The sequence below is a fragment of the Perca fluviatilis genome, chromosome 1 (genome assembly GCF_010015445.1).
Source record: "Perca fluviatilis chromosome 1, GENO_Pfluv_1.0, whole genome shotgun sequence".
Taxonomy (NCBI): Eukaryota; Metazoa; Chordata; class Actinopteri; order Perciformes; family Percidae; genus Perca; species Perca fluviatilis.
This window is the reverse complement of record NC_053112.1, coordinates 5,844,328-5,861,044: the sequence shown is the minus strand read 5'-3', so window position 1 is coordinate 5,861,044 and position 16,717 is coordinate 5,844,328. Positions and strand designations below refer to the sequence as shown.

The 16,717-nt window shown below is 42.6% G+C and overlaps 1 protein-coding gene across 6 annotated transcripts in view; it reads left to right on the top strand.

Annotated features, from left to right (window-relative positions):
- kif16ba (kinesin family member 16Ba) overlaps positions 1–16,717 on the top strand; it is a 61,511-nt gene that overhangs the window by 13,831 nt on the left and 30,963 nt on the right. For all 6 annotated transcript variants that reach the window (XM_039808130.1, XM_039808121.1, XM_039808114.1 and 3 more), the window contains exons 5-13: positions 2,856–2,953; positions 3,749–3,858; positions 4,716–4,858; positions 8,778–8,946; positions 10,829–10,960; positions 12,270–12,445; positions 15,522–15,587; positions 15,795–15,854; positions 16,282–16,401. In XM_039808130.1, coding sequence (XP_039664064.1) covers positions 2,856–2,953; positions 3,749–3,858; positions 4,716–4,858; positions 8,778–8,946; positions 10,829–10,960; positions 12,270–12,445; positions 15,522–15,587; positions 15,795–15,854; positions 16,282–16,401 — 1,074 coding nt within the window. The remainder of the gene's footprint in view (positions 1–2,855; positions 2,954–3,748; positions 3,859–4,715; positions 4,859–8,777; positions 8,947–10,828; positions 10,961–12,269; positions 12,446–15,521; positions 15,588–15,794; positions 15,855–16,281; positions 16,402–16,717) is intronic.

Below are 16,717 nucleotides of genomic sequence, written 5' to 3'. Positions count from 1 at the left end.
CTGATGTACCAGCTGATAGCGACATATCAAGTTGTAATAGTGATTATGTGCCAGCTGATAGCGACATATCAAGTTGTAATAGTGCTGATGTACCAGCTGATAGCGACATATCAAGTTGTAATAGTGCTGATGTACCAGCTGATAGCAACATATCAAGTTGTAATAGTGATTATGTGCCAGCTGATAGCGACATATCAAGTTGTAATAGTGCTGATGTACCAGCTGTTAGCGACATATCAAGTTGTAATAGTGCTGATGTACCAGCTGATAGCGACATATCAAGTTGTAATAGTGCTGATGTACCAGCTGTTAGCGACATATCAAGTTGTAATAGTGATTATGTGCCAGCTGATGGCGACATATCGAGCTATGATAAGAAAACAACGATGCTATCAACACATTGCTGTGATGATGCAGATGCACATTTCTTAGATTTTTGCTATCTAAAATAGCCGTTATATTTTGCTCGTAAATTAAATTCAAAAAGTCTGGGCGGAAATGAACTCAAACTTCTTCTTCTTCTTCTTCTTCGTTTTGTGGCGGGTTGCAACCATAAAATGACCTGAAACTTAATCGCAATTCATTAATTTATTCGTCAAATAACGTTTCCATCAGCGTTTATCGCATAAGCCGATCTATATATCGATCAAGAGAAAATCCGTTGAGACCGAACGTATTTTCTTTGAGTCGATGTTCATGAAATTCAGTCGAATTTTACTGTTTCCATTAGAGGTGTTGAAATTAATCAAATAATCGATGCATTGAATCGTGGACGATGCTGCATCGATAATCGGCCAGGCCGTAATCGATTATTTCTGTTTACAATTTAATGTAGGCCTAACAACATTTCTGTTTACATATTCTGGTATGTGTTTTGCCCATTCAGGAAGTGCCATGTGCTCAGTGCTGTATAGTTTTATGTATCCAGTTTATTTAGTATTAGAGCACTGCAGAATGTTTGGTTTTTGAAGCTTGAAAAGCTATGAATTAAATATCCTACGTGGCTTTAATAGAAACATGGATTTGACGCATCGTGACGCATCGAGATATCGAATTGAATCGCTGAGGTGATAATCATAATCGAATCGGGAGATCAGTGAAGATTCACACCTCTAGTTTCCATAAGGCATTTTTCATTCGATATCACTTAATTCGGATAAAAACGTGTGGATGGAAACATAGCTATAGTGAGAGAAACAAATTGTCTCCCCTGTTCTTTCTGACCACGGTGGGAGATCTGGAGCAGGAGAAGTTAAGCCTCTCCTTGATCTAAAAGCGAACATGAAACGTAACATTAAGCCGATTTATAAATATAGAAACTAAACTTCAAACCACAGAGATTCAGGGAGAAGCTACAAACGTACCGAGAGCTGAACACAGCAGGTTTCTCACATGAACAGGCCCCCCCCCCCACCCGTCATTCTTATGTCGGCACACAGACCGACCGCGCGCACCACTCGTTCGTTTTTCACTTGATTAATGTGAGAGGAACAACTGACATTACAAGCACACACAACAACCAGCCTGTGGTGGCAATCTGACCACAAAGAAATGCCACCGGAGGGAATTTGAAACCATTTCCAACGCTTGCTGGTGCAAATAATAAAGACCGCCATCGTCTTAAGGTTAATCCTTTTATGTTATAAATGCATTTATGAACACCTACAAAAAGACTGACTGTGAAAGATCGACAACGAGCAGACAAGATCTAAAAAACATCACTCGCAGACAGCTGAGATTGAAAAACTGTGTGGCTTTCTAGATCCTAATTCCTCCATCCCCTTCTCACATGTGATTCCCTTTCTAACCTCTGATTAGTACACATACACACAGGTGCACAGGTGACGTAACGAACAAAACGCACACACATACACACACACGGCTATGCACGCATGCAGCAAAATTGGCTACAACACAGCCTTTATGCAGACAGAAATGATGTAGGCCTACACATTAATTTGCATATAGAGCGGGGAAGTGAGATGCAATCATAATAAGTGGGCAATGAGGCCGCATTTGGAGACCCATTCTCCTGCCAGGTGGGCCCACCCGTACCTAGAGCTGTCCACTTGGTGATTGGATCACTCAGCTCGGATTTTAAAACCAGGTGGAAACTGGGCCAGAGAGATAAGAGTCACAGACCAAATGATTGATCTGTCTGCTCGGCTGTAGTGAAGTTACTCAGTGGAGGCTCCAGGCTGGCTCAACTTCCATTTACATAGCTAGGATAAAGCATGACGCAGCATGTCTCCTTCCCCTCTGGGAATCCATTCATCTTTTAGGTCTGTGAAATGTTAGAACGCGGTAGGGGAAAAAATGACATTCACACAGTCCATGGTGATGTCTTCAAACTGCTTGTTTTTTGTCCCAAAACAAAAGATATTACATTTACAGTCATATTTGTGACAAGGCGAAAACACAAAATTGTCAAATTTGAAATGCAGAAATGGGCAAAAGTATGCAATTTACAGTCGCAGCGTTCATGGACAGCAGAGACAACATCATGTGTCCAAGTTTTCAAGACCCTGAACGCTTCAATCACTTTTTTTTTAAAGTTTGACCAAGTGGCCGGGTTGGCTCAGTGGGTAGAGCAGGCGCACATATACTGAGAGGTTTATGCCTCGACGCAGAGGTCAAGTGTTCGACTCCGACCTTTGACGATTTCCTGCATGTCTTCCCCCCTTTCTCTCTCTCTGTGATCTCTGTGGCATTCATTCAACATTTCTCTGGTTTAGTTTGATTGATTGATGTTGAAGTCTAACTGTGTCTGTCTGTTGTCTGTCTGTCTGTCTGTCTGTCTGTCTGTCTGTCTGTCTGTCTGTCTGTCTGTCTGTCTGTCTGTGTGTGTGTTTTAGGGAGATGCCGGTCTGATCCCGAGGTTCTGTGAAAGTTTGTTCAGTCGTATCTCGGCGGCGAGTCGATGGGATGAAGCGTCGTTCCGTACAGAAGTCAGGTGAGCAGAGTTTTCAACCTTCGCTGCTGACTTTACCTGCAGAAGAGAAGTCGGGACGTTTTCAGATGAAAGTCAGTCTCATCGTGACCGCTGCCCCTTCAGCCTCTCTGCTGGTTGAAGGGTTTGTCATATTAACCCTCTGAGGTCAAAGGGCTTTTTCACACATCTTCTTAAATTGACCCTTTTTTAGGGTATTTGCATATAACTGATCCCCGTGTGTTTCATATCAAAAAGTTCAGAACAAACTCAGCTTTCCGTATAGTGACGCCCACATTTTTTTCTAGAGCGATGTGTGAAGAGATAATCTGCTGCTAAAGCTGAAACATTGATGTTGGCTTTTTGAAATTCCTCAAATCTCTTGTGTGTGACTGTGTGTGTTTGTTGTTTCGTTGGATAAATAACTATAAGCTGGGTGACTGAAAACCTTCACAGACAACAGTGGGTCTGCACCAGCGCTCAATTATTAGACTCCAATAACCCTTAACAGACAGGTGCTGTAGAATCTTATAACATTTTAATCTGGCTGTAAATACAGCCATGTTCTTAACATTAACATCTGTTGCTTTATTTCATGTACCTAAGTATATGTTTTAGCTTTTTCGGGAACCACATCCTTCATCTTTCTTCTTGCTCTTCAACACTAAGCTGTGACCGAGAACAGTTAGCAGCTTCAACTTGAATCAGGAAGAAACATATTTAGTTTCCAACTTAAAGAAACTCCCATTGTCAAAAGGACAAAGCTGACCTACAGAGCACTAAGTAACCATCATGTTTGCCTCTGGTTTATGCCTTCAGCTACCTGGAGATCTACAACGAGAGGGTGAGAGACCTGCTGAGGAGGAAATCCACTCAGACCTACAACCTGAGAGTCAGGGAGCACCCAAAGGACGGACCGTACGTAGAAGGTGAGACTGCAGAGTTCAACTCCAGAGCCAGGAAAGTCCTGGATAATGTTCTTGTTGCTGGTGTTAGTTTAGCTACCTTACCTGTAGGAGTTTGGTTTAGGTGTGTATGTATAGGTTTATGCATAGGTGTAATTTACAACCACCCCCAATAATCAAAACTCTGCCCCCCACCCCCATTATAATTTCCTTTACACAAATAAAGACCTTTGCACCATAACTTGATGCAGAAAAGGCACAAATTGTTGCAGAAAAATGCAGGCAATGATGTATTTGACGTTCAAAATTTCAGTTTTGTTCAAATTTTGAGATCTCAAGTCCCCCCCCACACCCTTGGGTTTAATGTGGCGTGGCTTTTGTTTAAGTTCCAGTTTGTCCGGGACGATGAAGTGAAAATCTCAGGATATGTTGTGCGTTTTGAAATCTTTTGTATTACAGTCTTGTAGTTGCGTAAAAATCTTTAACCCTTGTGTTGTCTTCCCGTCGACCATGAGCTTGTTGAAAAATTGAAAAAGGAACTTTTATTTGGCACTATTTTAACGTTTTGTTGCTTTTTTCAATACTTTGTTTTTTATATTCATGGTCAACAAACCTAATTTAAATGACAGACCTAATTTTTGAGTGAAATTATGAGTTATTTTGACTAATAGTTGAGATCAGAGGATGTTGAGTGGATCACACAATGGTGTGTGTCAAAGTTTAGTCAGGAGACTGTTTTAAAACCAGTTAGAAAAAAAATAATTTAAATGCTATGAAACTGAATAAAAAAAACTAAAATTCTAATTCATAAAAGACTTTGAAAATGGGTCAAATAGACCCGAGAACGACACGAGGGTTAAGTTTCAGTTTCCCGATCTCAGATCTGTCCAAACACCTGGTGCAGAACTACAGCGACGTGGAAGAGCTGATGGAGGCGGGAAACATCAACCGCACCACCGCCAGCACCGGCATGAACGACGTCAGCAGCCGCTCGCACGCCATCTTCACCATCAACTTCACCCAGGTCAGAAAACTAGTCACTCCCTTCAGAAAGTAGAGCATTTCTCCGCAGGGTTGGTTTTAAATGATTCACTTCAAACCCAAAAGTGCTCCAACTTTATGGTAAAGTGTTCTGTGTTGTGACAGTTAATCCTGGTCTCATCACAGAACTGTAGTTTACTGCAGTGTTTCCCAAATGGGGGTGTGTGTCCCCCTAGGGGTACTTTGGAGGACTGCAGGGGCTATGTAAGATTTCTTTTGCTAAATGTTTTTCAGTTACAAGGCTGTAGTTACTTCGACTGTCTTTTTTTCCCCCCCGCTTTTTTTGAAGTTTTTTTTTTTCCGCGTTTTTTCATAGTTTTTGTCACTTTTTTCTAAGTTTGTCGCCTTTTTGGAATTTATTTTGTCACTTCTGTCGGATTTTATTTTTTTACTGAAAGCAGCAAGCCATTATTGCATCCTTTTTTTTTTTTTTTTTTTAAAGGTGCTCTAAGCGATGTCGGGTGACGTTACTTCTTGTTGACGTTCAAAGTATTGTCAAACAAAACTGAGGCTGGCTCGCTCCTCCCTCCCCCCCTCCCTTCCGTGCTTCCTGAAACCAACATGAACGCGCATTGTGGAAGTAGCCTACGTGCTAACGCTGCTGCAGTGATGGCTCAACCAAATCCTTCTTGTCGGTTATTGGCTGGAACGCTGTTTGTTATGTTTGGTGGTGCAGGTTGGCACAGTTTGTTATTGTTGGCGTTTGTGGAGCCTGGGCTGTCTACAGAGACGGTGATTTTTTACAGTGTGTTCAGGGGACAGGCAGCTAGCAGATAGTGAGGATATGTTTTTTACAGTGTGTTCAGGGGACAGGCAGCTAGCAGATAGTGAGGAGATGTTTTTTACAGTGTGTTCAGGAGACAGGCAGCTAGCAGATAGTGAGGAGATGTTTTTTTACAGTGTGTTCAGGGGACAGACAGCTAGTAGATAGTGAGGAGATGTTTTTTACAGTGTGTTCAGGGGACAGACAGCTAGTAGATAGTGAGGAGATGTTTTTTACAGTGTGTTCAGGAGACAGGCAGCTAACAGATAGTGAGGAGATGTTTTTATGGTGTGTTCAGGGGACAGGCAGCTAGCAGATAGTGAGGAGATGTTTTTTACAGTGTGTTCAGGGGGACAGACAGCTAGTAGATAGTGAGGAGATGTTTTTTACAGTGTGTTCAGGGGGACAGACAGCTAGCAGATAGTGAGGAGATGTTTTTTACAGTGTGTTCAGGAGACAGGCAGCTAGCAGATAGTGAGGAGATGTTTTTATGGTGTGTTCAGGGGACAGGCAGCTAGTAGATAGTGAGGAGATGTTTTTTACAGTGTGTTCAGGAGACAGGCAGCTAGTAGATAGTGAGGAGATGTTTTTTACAGTGTGTTCAGGGGGACAGACAGCTAGTAGATAGTGAGGAGATGTTTTTTACAGTGTGTTCAGGAGACAGGCGCGCGGCGTAGATAGTGAGGAGATGTTTTTTACAGTGTGTTCAGGGGGACAGACAGCTAACAGATAGTGAGGAGATGTTTTTTACAGTGTGTTCAGGAGACAGGCAGCTAACAGATAGTGAGGAGATGTTTTTATGGTGTGTTCAGGGGACAGGCAGCTAGCAGATAGTGAGGAGATGTTTTTTACAGTGTGTTCAGGGGGACAGACAGCTAGTAGATAGTGAGGAGATGTTTTTTACAGTGTGTTCAGGAGACAGGCAGCTAGCAGATAGTGAGGAGATGTTTTTTACAGTGTGTTCAGGAGACAGGCAGCTAGCAGATAGTGAGGATTTATTTAGATTTTTTAAGTGTGTAGGACAACAGCTAGCAGATAGTGAGGAGATGTTTTTATGGTGTGTTCAGGGGACAGGCAGCTAGTAGATAGTGAGGAGATGTTTTTTACAGTGTGTTCAGGAGACAGGCAGCTAGTAGATAGTGAGGAGATGTTTTTTACAGTGTGTTCAGGGGACAGACAGCTAGTAGATAGTGAGGAGATGTTTTTTACAGTGTGTTCAGGAGACAGGCAGCTAGTAGATAGTGAGGAGATGTTTTTTACAGTGTGTTCAGGGGACAGACAGCTAACAGATAGTGAGGAGATGTTTTTTACAGTGTGTTCAGGAGACAGGCAGCTAGCAGATAGTGAGGAGATGTTTTTTTACAGTGTGTTCAGGGGACAGACAGCTAACAGATAGTGAGGAGATGTTTGCTGTATGGGACAAAAAAATGTTGCCTAAAAAATGGCGTGACATCGCTTAGAGCACCTTTTTTAAATATTCAGCAAAACTCAAATGGTTTACAGTGTGTTCAGGGGGACAGACAGCTAACAGATAGTGAGGAGATGTTTTTTACAGTGTGTTCAGGAGACAGGCAGCTAGTAGATAGTGAGGAGATGTTTTTTACAGTGTGTTCAGGAGACAGACAGCTAGCAGATAGTGAGGATGTTTTTTTTACAGTGTGTTCAGGGAGACAGGCAGCTAACAGATAGTGAGGAGATGTTTTTTACAGTGTGTTCAGGAGACAGGCAGCTAGTAGATAGTGAGGAGATGTTTTTTTACAGTGTGTTCAGGAGACAGACAGCTAGCAGATAGTGAGGAGATGTTTTTTACAGTGTGTTCAGGAGACAGGCAGCTAGTAGATAGTGAGGAGATGTTTTTTACAGTGTGTTCAGGGGACAGGCAGCTAGTAGATAGTGAGGAGATGTTTTTTACAGTGTGTTCAGGGGACAGGCAGCTAGTAGATAGTGAGGAGATGTTTTTTACAGTGTGTTCAGGAGACAGGCAGCTAGTAGATAGTGAGGAGATGTTTTTTACAGTGTGTTCAGGAGACAGGCAGCTAACAGATAGTGAGATGTTTTTATGGTGTGTTCAGGGGACAGGCAGCTAGCAGATAGTGAGGAGATGTTTTTTACAGTGTGTTCAGGGGGACAGACAGCTAGCAGATAGTGAGGAGATGTTTTTTACAGTGTGTTCAGGAGACAGGCAGCTAGCAGATAGTGAGGAGATGTTTTTTACAGTGTGTTCAGGAGACAGGCAGCTAGCAGATAGTGAGGAGATGTTTTTTACAGTGTGTTCAGGAGACAGGCAGCTAGCAGATAGTGAGGAGATGTTTTTTACAGTGTGTTCAGGGAGACAGGCAGCTAGCAGATAGTGAGGAGATGTTTTTTACAGTGTGTTCAGGAGACAGGCAGCTAGCAGATAGTGAGGAGATGTTTTTTACAGTGTGTTCAGGAGACAGGCAGCTAGCAGATAGTAGGGAGATGTTTTTAACAGTGTGTTCAGGGAGACAGGCAGCTAGCAGATAGTGAGGAGATGTTTTTTACAGTGTGTTCAGGGAGACAGGCAGCTAGCAGATAGTGAGGAGATGTTTTTTACAGTGTGTTCAGGAGACAGGCAGCTAACAGATAGTGAGGAGATGTTTTTTACAGTGTGTTCAGGAGACAGGCAGCTAGCAGATAGTGAGGAGATGTTTTTATGGTGTGTTCAGGGGACAGGCAGCTAGTAGATAGTGAGGAGATGTTTTTTACAGTGTGTTCAGGAGACAGGCAGCTAGTAGATAGTGAGGAGATGTTTTTTACAGTGTGTTCAGGGGACAGACAGCTAGTAGATAGTGAGGAGATGTTTTTTACAGTGTGTTCAGGGGGACAGACAGCTAGCAGATAGTGAGGAGATGTTTTTTACAGTGTGTTCAGGAGACAGGCAGCTAGCAGATAGTGAGGAGATGTTTTTATGGTGTGTTCAGGGGACAGGCAGCTAGTAGATAGTGAGGAGATGTTTTTTACAGTGTGTTCAGGAGACAGGCAGCTAACAGATAGTGAGGAGATGTTTGCTGTATGGGACAAAAAAATGTTGCCTAAAAAATGGCGTGACATCGCTTAGAGCACCTTTTTTAAATATTCAGCAAAACTCAAATGGTTCCCGCTCTCTGTCTCTTGTCAGGCCAAGTTCGACGCAGAGATGCCCAGCGAGACGCTCAGTAAGATCCACCTGGTGGATCTGGCCGGCAGCGAGCGGGCCGACGCCACCGGAGCGACCGGCGTCCGCCTGAAGGAGGGAGGGAACATCAACAAGTCGCTGGTCACCCTGGGCAACGTCATCTCCGCACTCGGTCAGAAACGCAAGAAGATGACGATGATCTGAAATCTGTTTTTACATTGTGTATTTTGTGTTTACATTTTGATTTGATCCTTTTATTTCCGTGTCATGCACACAAAGAGCCCAACCCTGATGGCTTTATAAGACAACCACATTTCAGGGTTCAAACATTTCATTAGATTTCACAAACATTATAGGTTAAAACCCTCCGAGGACCAAAGACGCTTCACACACACACACACACACACACACACACACACACACACACACACACACACACACACAGACCCCCGCGTGCGCACACACACACACAGACCCCCACACACACGCACAAACATTCACACACATGGAGACACACACACACACACACACACACACACAGACCCCCACACCCGACAAACATTCACACACATGGAGACACACACACACACACACACACACGCGAACCCACACACACGCACAAACATTCACACACATGGAGACACACACACACACACACACACACACACACACACACACACACACACACACAGACCACACACGCGAAACATTCACACACATGGAGACACACACACACACACACACACACACACACACACACCTACACACACACACACACATCATAACTTAAGGTTTGTCTACAAAAGAGATTTGAGGAATTTCAAAAAGCGAATATCAACATTTCAACTTTAACGACTTAAGATTATCTCTTCACACATCGCTCTACAGTAGACAAAATGTTGACGTCACTGTACGGAAAGCTGAGTTTGTTCTGAACATTTTGATATGAAAGACACGGGGATCAGTTTTATACAAATACCCTAAAAAAGGTAAATTTAAGAAGATACATGAAAATGCCCTTATACCCCTCAGAGGGTTAATTTAGTCTTCTCTCCAAAGCTTGACCAATAAAATCTGCTACAAACAACTTTCCATTTCGGAAGCATAACGTACATTTTTCATTTATCATCAAGCCAGAAGTAATTGTTATAAATATAAAGGTCATTTTAGTAAAAAGTACATCCCTTAAGTCCTCGCAAATTCAATTTCAATTCAATTTTATTTATAGTATCAAATCATAACAAGAGTTATCTCGAGACACCTTTACAGAAAGAGTAGGTCTAGACCACACTCTGTAATTTACAAAGACCCAACAATTACAGTAATTCCCCCATGAAATTCATGATTTCAAACGTATTCCATTCAGCCTCCTTTCACTTTTATACTAAACAGCTATTTTGTATATATTTGTTTCTGATTTATTGTTTATTCTTAAAGGTCCAGTGTGTTGTAATGTTTTCATTTTTCATTATCAAAATCTGTGTTGCCCGTTCACAAACTTGAATATTTACCACCACCATCAATTCCAAGTATTCCTATTGGCTTGAAATTTTACATTTGCATTTTGCATGAACTGGAGTAGACGCTCCATATTCATGCTCCATCTTGAAATACGTTAGCCAGTAAGGGACATACAGGACAAACTGCTCTGCCTTTCGCGTTTTTGTTGTCACATGATAAATTCACAGGTGCTGCTAATGCTGCTAATGGGTATCGTAGCTTCCCGGCCCCCGGCTAGTTTGAAGAAGGAAACATGGAGGACCACACGTATTCAAAATCCAAATTTCAGGAACAGGAGTATTCTTCTTCTTTGCCCAGAAAAAGAAAAAGGAGATTGAAAAGAGCAAGAGACCGGCTTTTTGAAGCGTGAAGGCTACCGTAGCTGGGTGGTGCGAGAGAGTTGATTGTGATATATGATCTCAACACTAGATGGGAGAAATTCCCACACATTGGACCTTTTTAATGTTTAATATGTTTTGTGTATGTATGCACCTATCATCAAGGCAAATTCCACGTAGGCTAACTGGAGGATCTGTTTCCTGTTTCTCTTCCAGCTGACATGACGCAGGACGGCGTGAACACCAACCTGAAGAAGAAGTCGGTGTTTGTTCCCTACAGAGACTCGGTGCTGACGTGGCTGCTCAAAGACAGCCTGGGCGGCAACTCCAAGACCATCATGATCGCCAGTGAGACGCAAACCTTAAATCGCATACACACACATTCTGAAACACAAAAACACTTCCTGTAGACCGGGGGGATCAAACTCAACCTCACTAAGGGCCCACGCTGAAAAATGAAAATCACTGCAAGGTCAGACATGTAGAGTTTATTGACGTGCTTTTAAAGGTCCCATGACATGGTGCTCTTTGGATGTTTTTATATAGACCTTAGTGGTCCCCTAATACTGTATCTGAAGTCTCTTTTATATAGACCTTAGTGGTCCCCTAATACTGGATCTGAAGTCTCTTTTATATAGACCTTAGTGGTCCCCTAATACTGTATCTGAAGTCTCTTTTATATAGACCTTAGTGGTCCCCTAATACTGGATCTGAAGTCTCTTTTAGATAGACCTTAGTGGTCCACTAATACTGTATCTGAAGTCTCTTTTATATAGACCTTAGTGGTCCCCTAATACTGTATCTGAAGTCTCTTTTATATAGACCTTAGTGGTCCCCTAATACTGTATCTGAATGACCTCATAAGGAGCAGATTCCAGATCGGCCCATCTGAGCTTTCATTTTCTCAAAGGCAGAGCAGGGTTTACACCGATCACCATTTCTAGCCACTGGGGGACCATAGGCAGGCTGGGGGAACGCATATTAATGTTAAAAAAATGTCATGCCGTTGGACCTTTTAATCAGTCAACATTTATGTATACACCACTTTCCAGCAACCAGCAGGTATCCAAAGTGCTTTACGCAAGGGACCAAGAATAAAACAACATATTGTACAATAAAAAGAATGAAAACATAGAAAATGGTAAAATCTGAAAAGGTTACATAGAAACTGGAGGAGGAGAGGGACATTGTCACACCACTAGTACATATTAAAAGCCAGTCTAAACAAATAAAATAGACTCCACTAGAGGTGTGAATCTTCACTGATCTCCAGCGATTCAATATCACGATGCGTCAAATACATGTCTCTATTAAAGCCATGTAGGATATTTAATTTGCAGCTTTTCAAGCTTCAAAAACCAAACATTCTGCAGTGCTCTAATACTAAATAAATTGGATACATAAAACTATACAGCACTGAGCACACGGCACTTCCTGAATGGGCAAAACATACCAGAATATGTAAACAGAAATGTTGTTAGGCCGACATTACATTATAAACAGAAATAATCGATTATGAGCCGGCCGATTATCGATGCAGCATTGTCCACGATCCGATGCATCGATTATTTGATTAATTTCAACACCTCTAGACTCCACTGACTGGGTCTATTTAAAAAAAAAAAACATTATTTGATGTATTTGTTTCTCTCTGCAGCCGTTTCCCCCGCCGATGTGAACTACGGCGAGACGCTCAGCACTCTGCGCTACGCTAACCGAGCCAAGAACATCATCAACAAACCCACCATCAACGAGGACTGCAACGTCCGGCTGATCAGAGAACTGAGGGCCGAAATCGCCCGGCTCAAAGCTCTGCTGATTCAGGGCAACCAGGTAAACCAACCCGGACTGATAGGACGGTTACAAAGAGTCTGCAGGAGGTCTCGCTGTGCTGCGGTCACCGTTTGGGTCTCAGGATTCAGATTAACTGATGTTGAGGGAGGATTGTTTTAAAAGGTAGGGGTGTAACGATACACTCCACTCACGATTCGATGCGATACACCATCTTAAGGCCCTGACACACCAACCAGACAGCCAGCCGTCGGCAGAAAAGCCAGTCGGACTGATCGGTCTCCCCGAGTTGGTCCAAAAAATGCCTCAGAACACACCGAAGAGACGCCGACTTGAGCGTACGTTCTGCGCGTGCGCGAGACGTAATACGTCCCAAAAAATTTAAACCAGCAGCTGATTGGACGAACGCGTCATATGGGTCTGGCTTCTCCTGAATTTAATTTCCGACCATTAATGGCGGCTCGTTCGGAATCCGATCTCATATTGTACTAAAATAGTTCACCGAAACGTGTTTCTGAGAACATTTGAAGAGAGAAACAGGCCGTGCAGTTCCTGAATCTGTCTTCATTTCAGATCGACAAAGGTCAGTTTAAAAGATTTTCGTCAGATTTTGAAAGCCGTTGGTCACCCTCATCCTGCCCACTGGTCAAATTAAAGCCGACGGCTCCTCCAACTGACGACGGCACGGGACACACCAAACCGACTCGAGTCACCGACCTCGCCAGCCTGTCCGACGGCCGATAATCGGGTTGGTGCGTCAGCGCCTTTTTAAAGTGACGATACGATTTTCTCAGGATTTCTTTTAACAGAATGAGCTGCAGACAAATGAGTGGAAGTTATTTCTTTATTTCTATATAACCACAGAGGTCAGTATAACACTTATCAGTTCAATTTTCTAAGCACAAACGGACATTTGGGTTAAAAATATCCAATTTTTCATTTTTTTCCCGCCTTGACAAATTAAAAAATGTAATCTTTAAACTGTTTTTCCAATTTTCTGTTTTTATTCAGAGGATCAGAAATTTAGAAAATTGCAAAATTTCATCTGGACTCCAATCCATTTCATTTTGGTCCATATGCAGTTAATGATGCAGAGAATACCATGGCAGTATTGAATAATAAGAGCTCAGATGCAAGTTTGTAATTTTCAAAATGTCTGATCCTCTGAATAAAAACAAAAAATTGGAAAAACAGTTTAAAGATGCAATTTTTTAATTTGTCAAGGTGGAAAAAAATGAAAAATTGGATATTTGAACGCATTTTTCAGTTTTTCCAAATGTCTGTTTGTGCTTAGAAAATTGAACTGATAAGTAGGGATGCACCGAATATTCGGCCACCGAAAATTTTCGGCCGAAAATGGCCCAAAAGGGCATTTTCGGTTTTCGGCCGAAATACCTTTATCACCGAAACAATACGGCCGAAAATGTTGTGATGACGCAAACAGAAACCGCGTCCTGCACGTGTGTCAGTACCGATCCGTTCCACCTGCAAAGCGTCTCCTAAGCAAAGAGGTTGAACGGACCACGGAGGTGAAAACAATGAAAGAGTACGCTCTTAGAGTCTGTCAGCACCGTTTCACTGAGATCTGTTCGGATCCTCTGCACTTCATCGCGACTGTACTTGATCCGCGTTATAAAGACCATTACTTGGATGCGGAAATACGCCCAGGGTACGCGAGAAATGATCCAGCCGCGATGGATGCGGAGAACCCGCGATGGAGACGAGGCGAGCGGCGCCAGCGCAGGAGGAGATCAGAAGCGCAGAAAAAAGACTTGTCTCGCTGCACCAGATGAGGGGCATGCACCCTCGTTGTCTGATATGTTCAGTGAAATCCTGCAAGAAAGTGCCTCAATTAATAATAATAATAATAATAATAACAATAGGTAAGCTATTCTGTTCTTAGGCTACTGTATACTGTTGCGACTATCAGATTGTAGCCATATTTCTGCTAGATATTTTTTTAATTAAACTTTAATATTAATTTATACAATTGCAATGCCTTGATTTTAGTAAAGTTAGTACACAGTCATAGCCATAAATGCAATGGTACTAATAATTGGCTTAATTTCTTTCGGTGTTTCGGTTTCGGTTTTCGGTCTTGGTTTCCTCTTTTTTCGGTTTTCGGTTTCGGCCAAGAATTTTCATTTCGGTGCATCACTACTGATAAGCGTTACACTGACCTCAGAAGCCTTGGTGTGAACAAGCCATTAAGTAAATTAAATCCTAGGACGTTTTGAAAAGCGCATCGCTGTTTTATTTATTGTCTCTCAACCGTTTTTTAATTTCTTTTACACATTTATATAGATTTAACCGATTCACGATGCATCGTTGCATCTCTATTCAAAGGTATTAAACGAAGGGACGAAGGGTCGTCGGAAACTAGAAAAGGACGAAGCAGTTCGAGGAAAAGTGACGTACTTGTTGGACTGGAATTGTGAGACAGCTTTAGAGGAAATTGATTTTATTTTGATATACCCCTTTATGATATCCTGTTTTGTCAGTAACCTGCTACTAACTTTAAAGGTGCCCTGTCATATAAAAGTGTGTGTGTGTGTGTGTGTGTGTGTGTGTGTGTGTGTGTGTGTGTGTGTGTGTGTGTGTGTGTGTGTGTGTGTGTGTGTGTGTGTGTGTGTGTGTGTGTGTGTGTGTGTGTGAAAATTAACTGCTACCTCCTGCGGAGAAATCAGGCCAATTACAAAAGCTGGTCAGTCTGACATCATGCTGCCTGAGCTCTTTACTATTTGTGAGCTCGCCCAGTTGCGCTGGGTAAAGGATGCTGATAGCCAGGCTCTCATTGGCTAGCTGTTACCCAATCAGAGTCGAGCAGCTTAGCTTGTTGAATATTAATGAGAACTGGCAGAAATCGAGCTGAGTCTTCCTGTAGGCTTTCTATACCGCGCTAGAATGGCTTGAAACACAGTAACCAAGGCATTTTTTTCCATAAAAAATGTTAGAGTCCACGGTAGAACTTCAGACATTACCACAAAGTCATGAAATACGTGTGGCAGGGCACCTTTAACTGTCATGATTATTATGATCAGAAAGTCACTGCATGAATGTCACTGAGGATACAACCCAGTCTGTGTGTTTCTGACCCGTGTGTCTGTTTGTGTGTCAGATTGCTCTCCTGGACTCGCCCACTGCTCTGAGTATGGAGGAGAAACTGCACCAAAATGAAGCCAGAGTAAGTCTAAATGTCTTAAAAAAATTATTGAACCAGAAAGCGTGATGACTGCTGCACCAAACTACACCTTCTTTTGACGTTTATGTGAACTGAAAATGTGGCTCTTTGTTTGTGTTGATCTCTGCTCTGCTGAAGAGTTTAACTTCCTGTTTTGATTGTTCGGTTGTTTCTGTTTTCACCTTTATCGTTTTTTTTGTGTGTTTGCAGGTCCTGGAGCTGACTAAAGAGTGGACCAACAAATGGAACGAGACTCAGAACATTCTCAAGGTAAGGTTTTCTATCATCCCTGTTACTCTACATTTTCATTTCATAGCAAAGAAAACTCACGAACACTCTAAGTATATTTTTGCAAGATAGACAAAGTTTTAATAATCGGTACTAGACCATCTTCAGGCAGAATGATATTCATGATTCTGGGCGCCCAGATAGCTCAGCTGGTAGAGCAGGCGCCCATGTATAGAGGATTACTCCTCGACGCAGCGGGCCCGGGTTCGACTCCGACCTGCAGCCCTTTGCTGCATGTCATTCCCCCCCTCTCTCTGCCCTTTCACATCTTCAGCTGTCCTGTCAATTAAAGGCATAAAATGCCCCAAAAAAGTATTTATGATCCTTGAAGTACTTGAAGTATCCTTGAAGGCAAATAGTTTCTATGTGAAAGCGTACTTGGCAATAAACCTGATTGTGATGTGTGCAGGAGGAGACTCTGGCTCTGAGGAAAGAGGGGATCGGCGTGGTGTTGGACTCGGAGCTGCCGCACCTCATCGGCATCGACGACGACCTGCTCAGTACCGGCATCATCCTGTACCATCTGAAGGTCCGAAATCACCCGAAAACACTTCAGAGCCTGAATCATCTGGGCCCATATCCAGGGCCCAGTTTTTCAAAAGTAATCCAGTGGGACTTCGGATCGCAGATTGGATCAAATCTTGGAAATGGGTTTTTCAAAAAGCAAAAGAGGGATTCCGAACTAAGATCAGAGCCCGTAATCCGATCTTACATTTGATCTGGATCAAACCTGCCCTTTGGGTTTTTCAACTCTGTTTGGGATCTATTTGATCCCAAAAAAAAAAACAGGATTATCCTGATCCCATCAGAAGGGTGGATTCAGTTGTGATTTTTCGAACCAAATA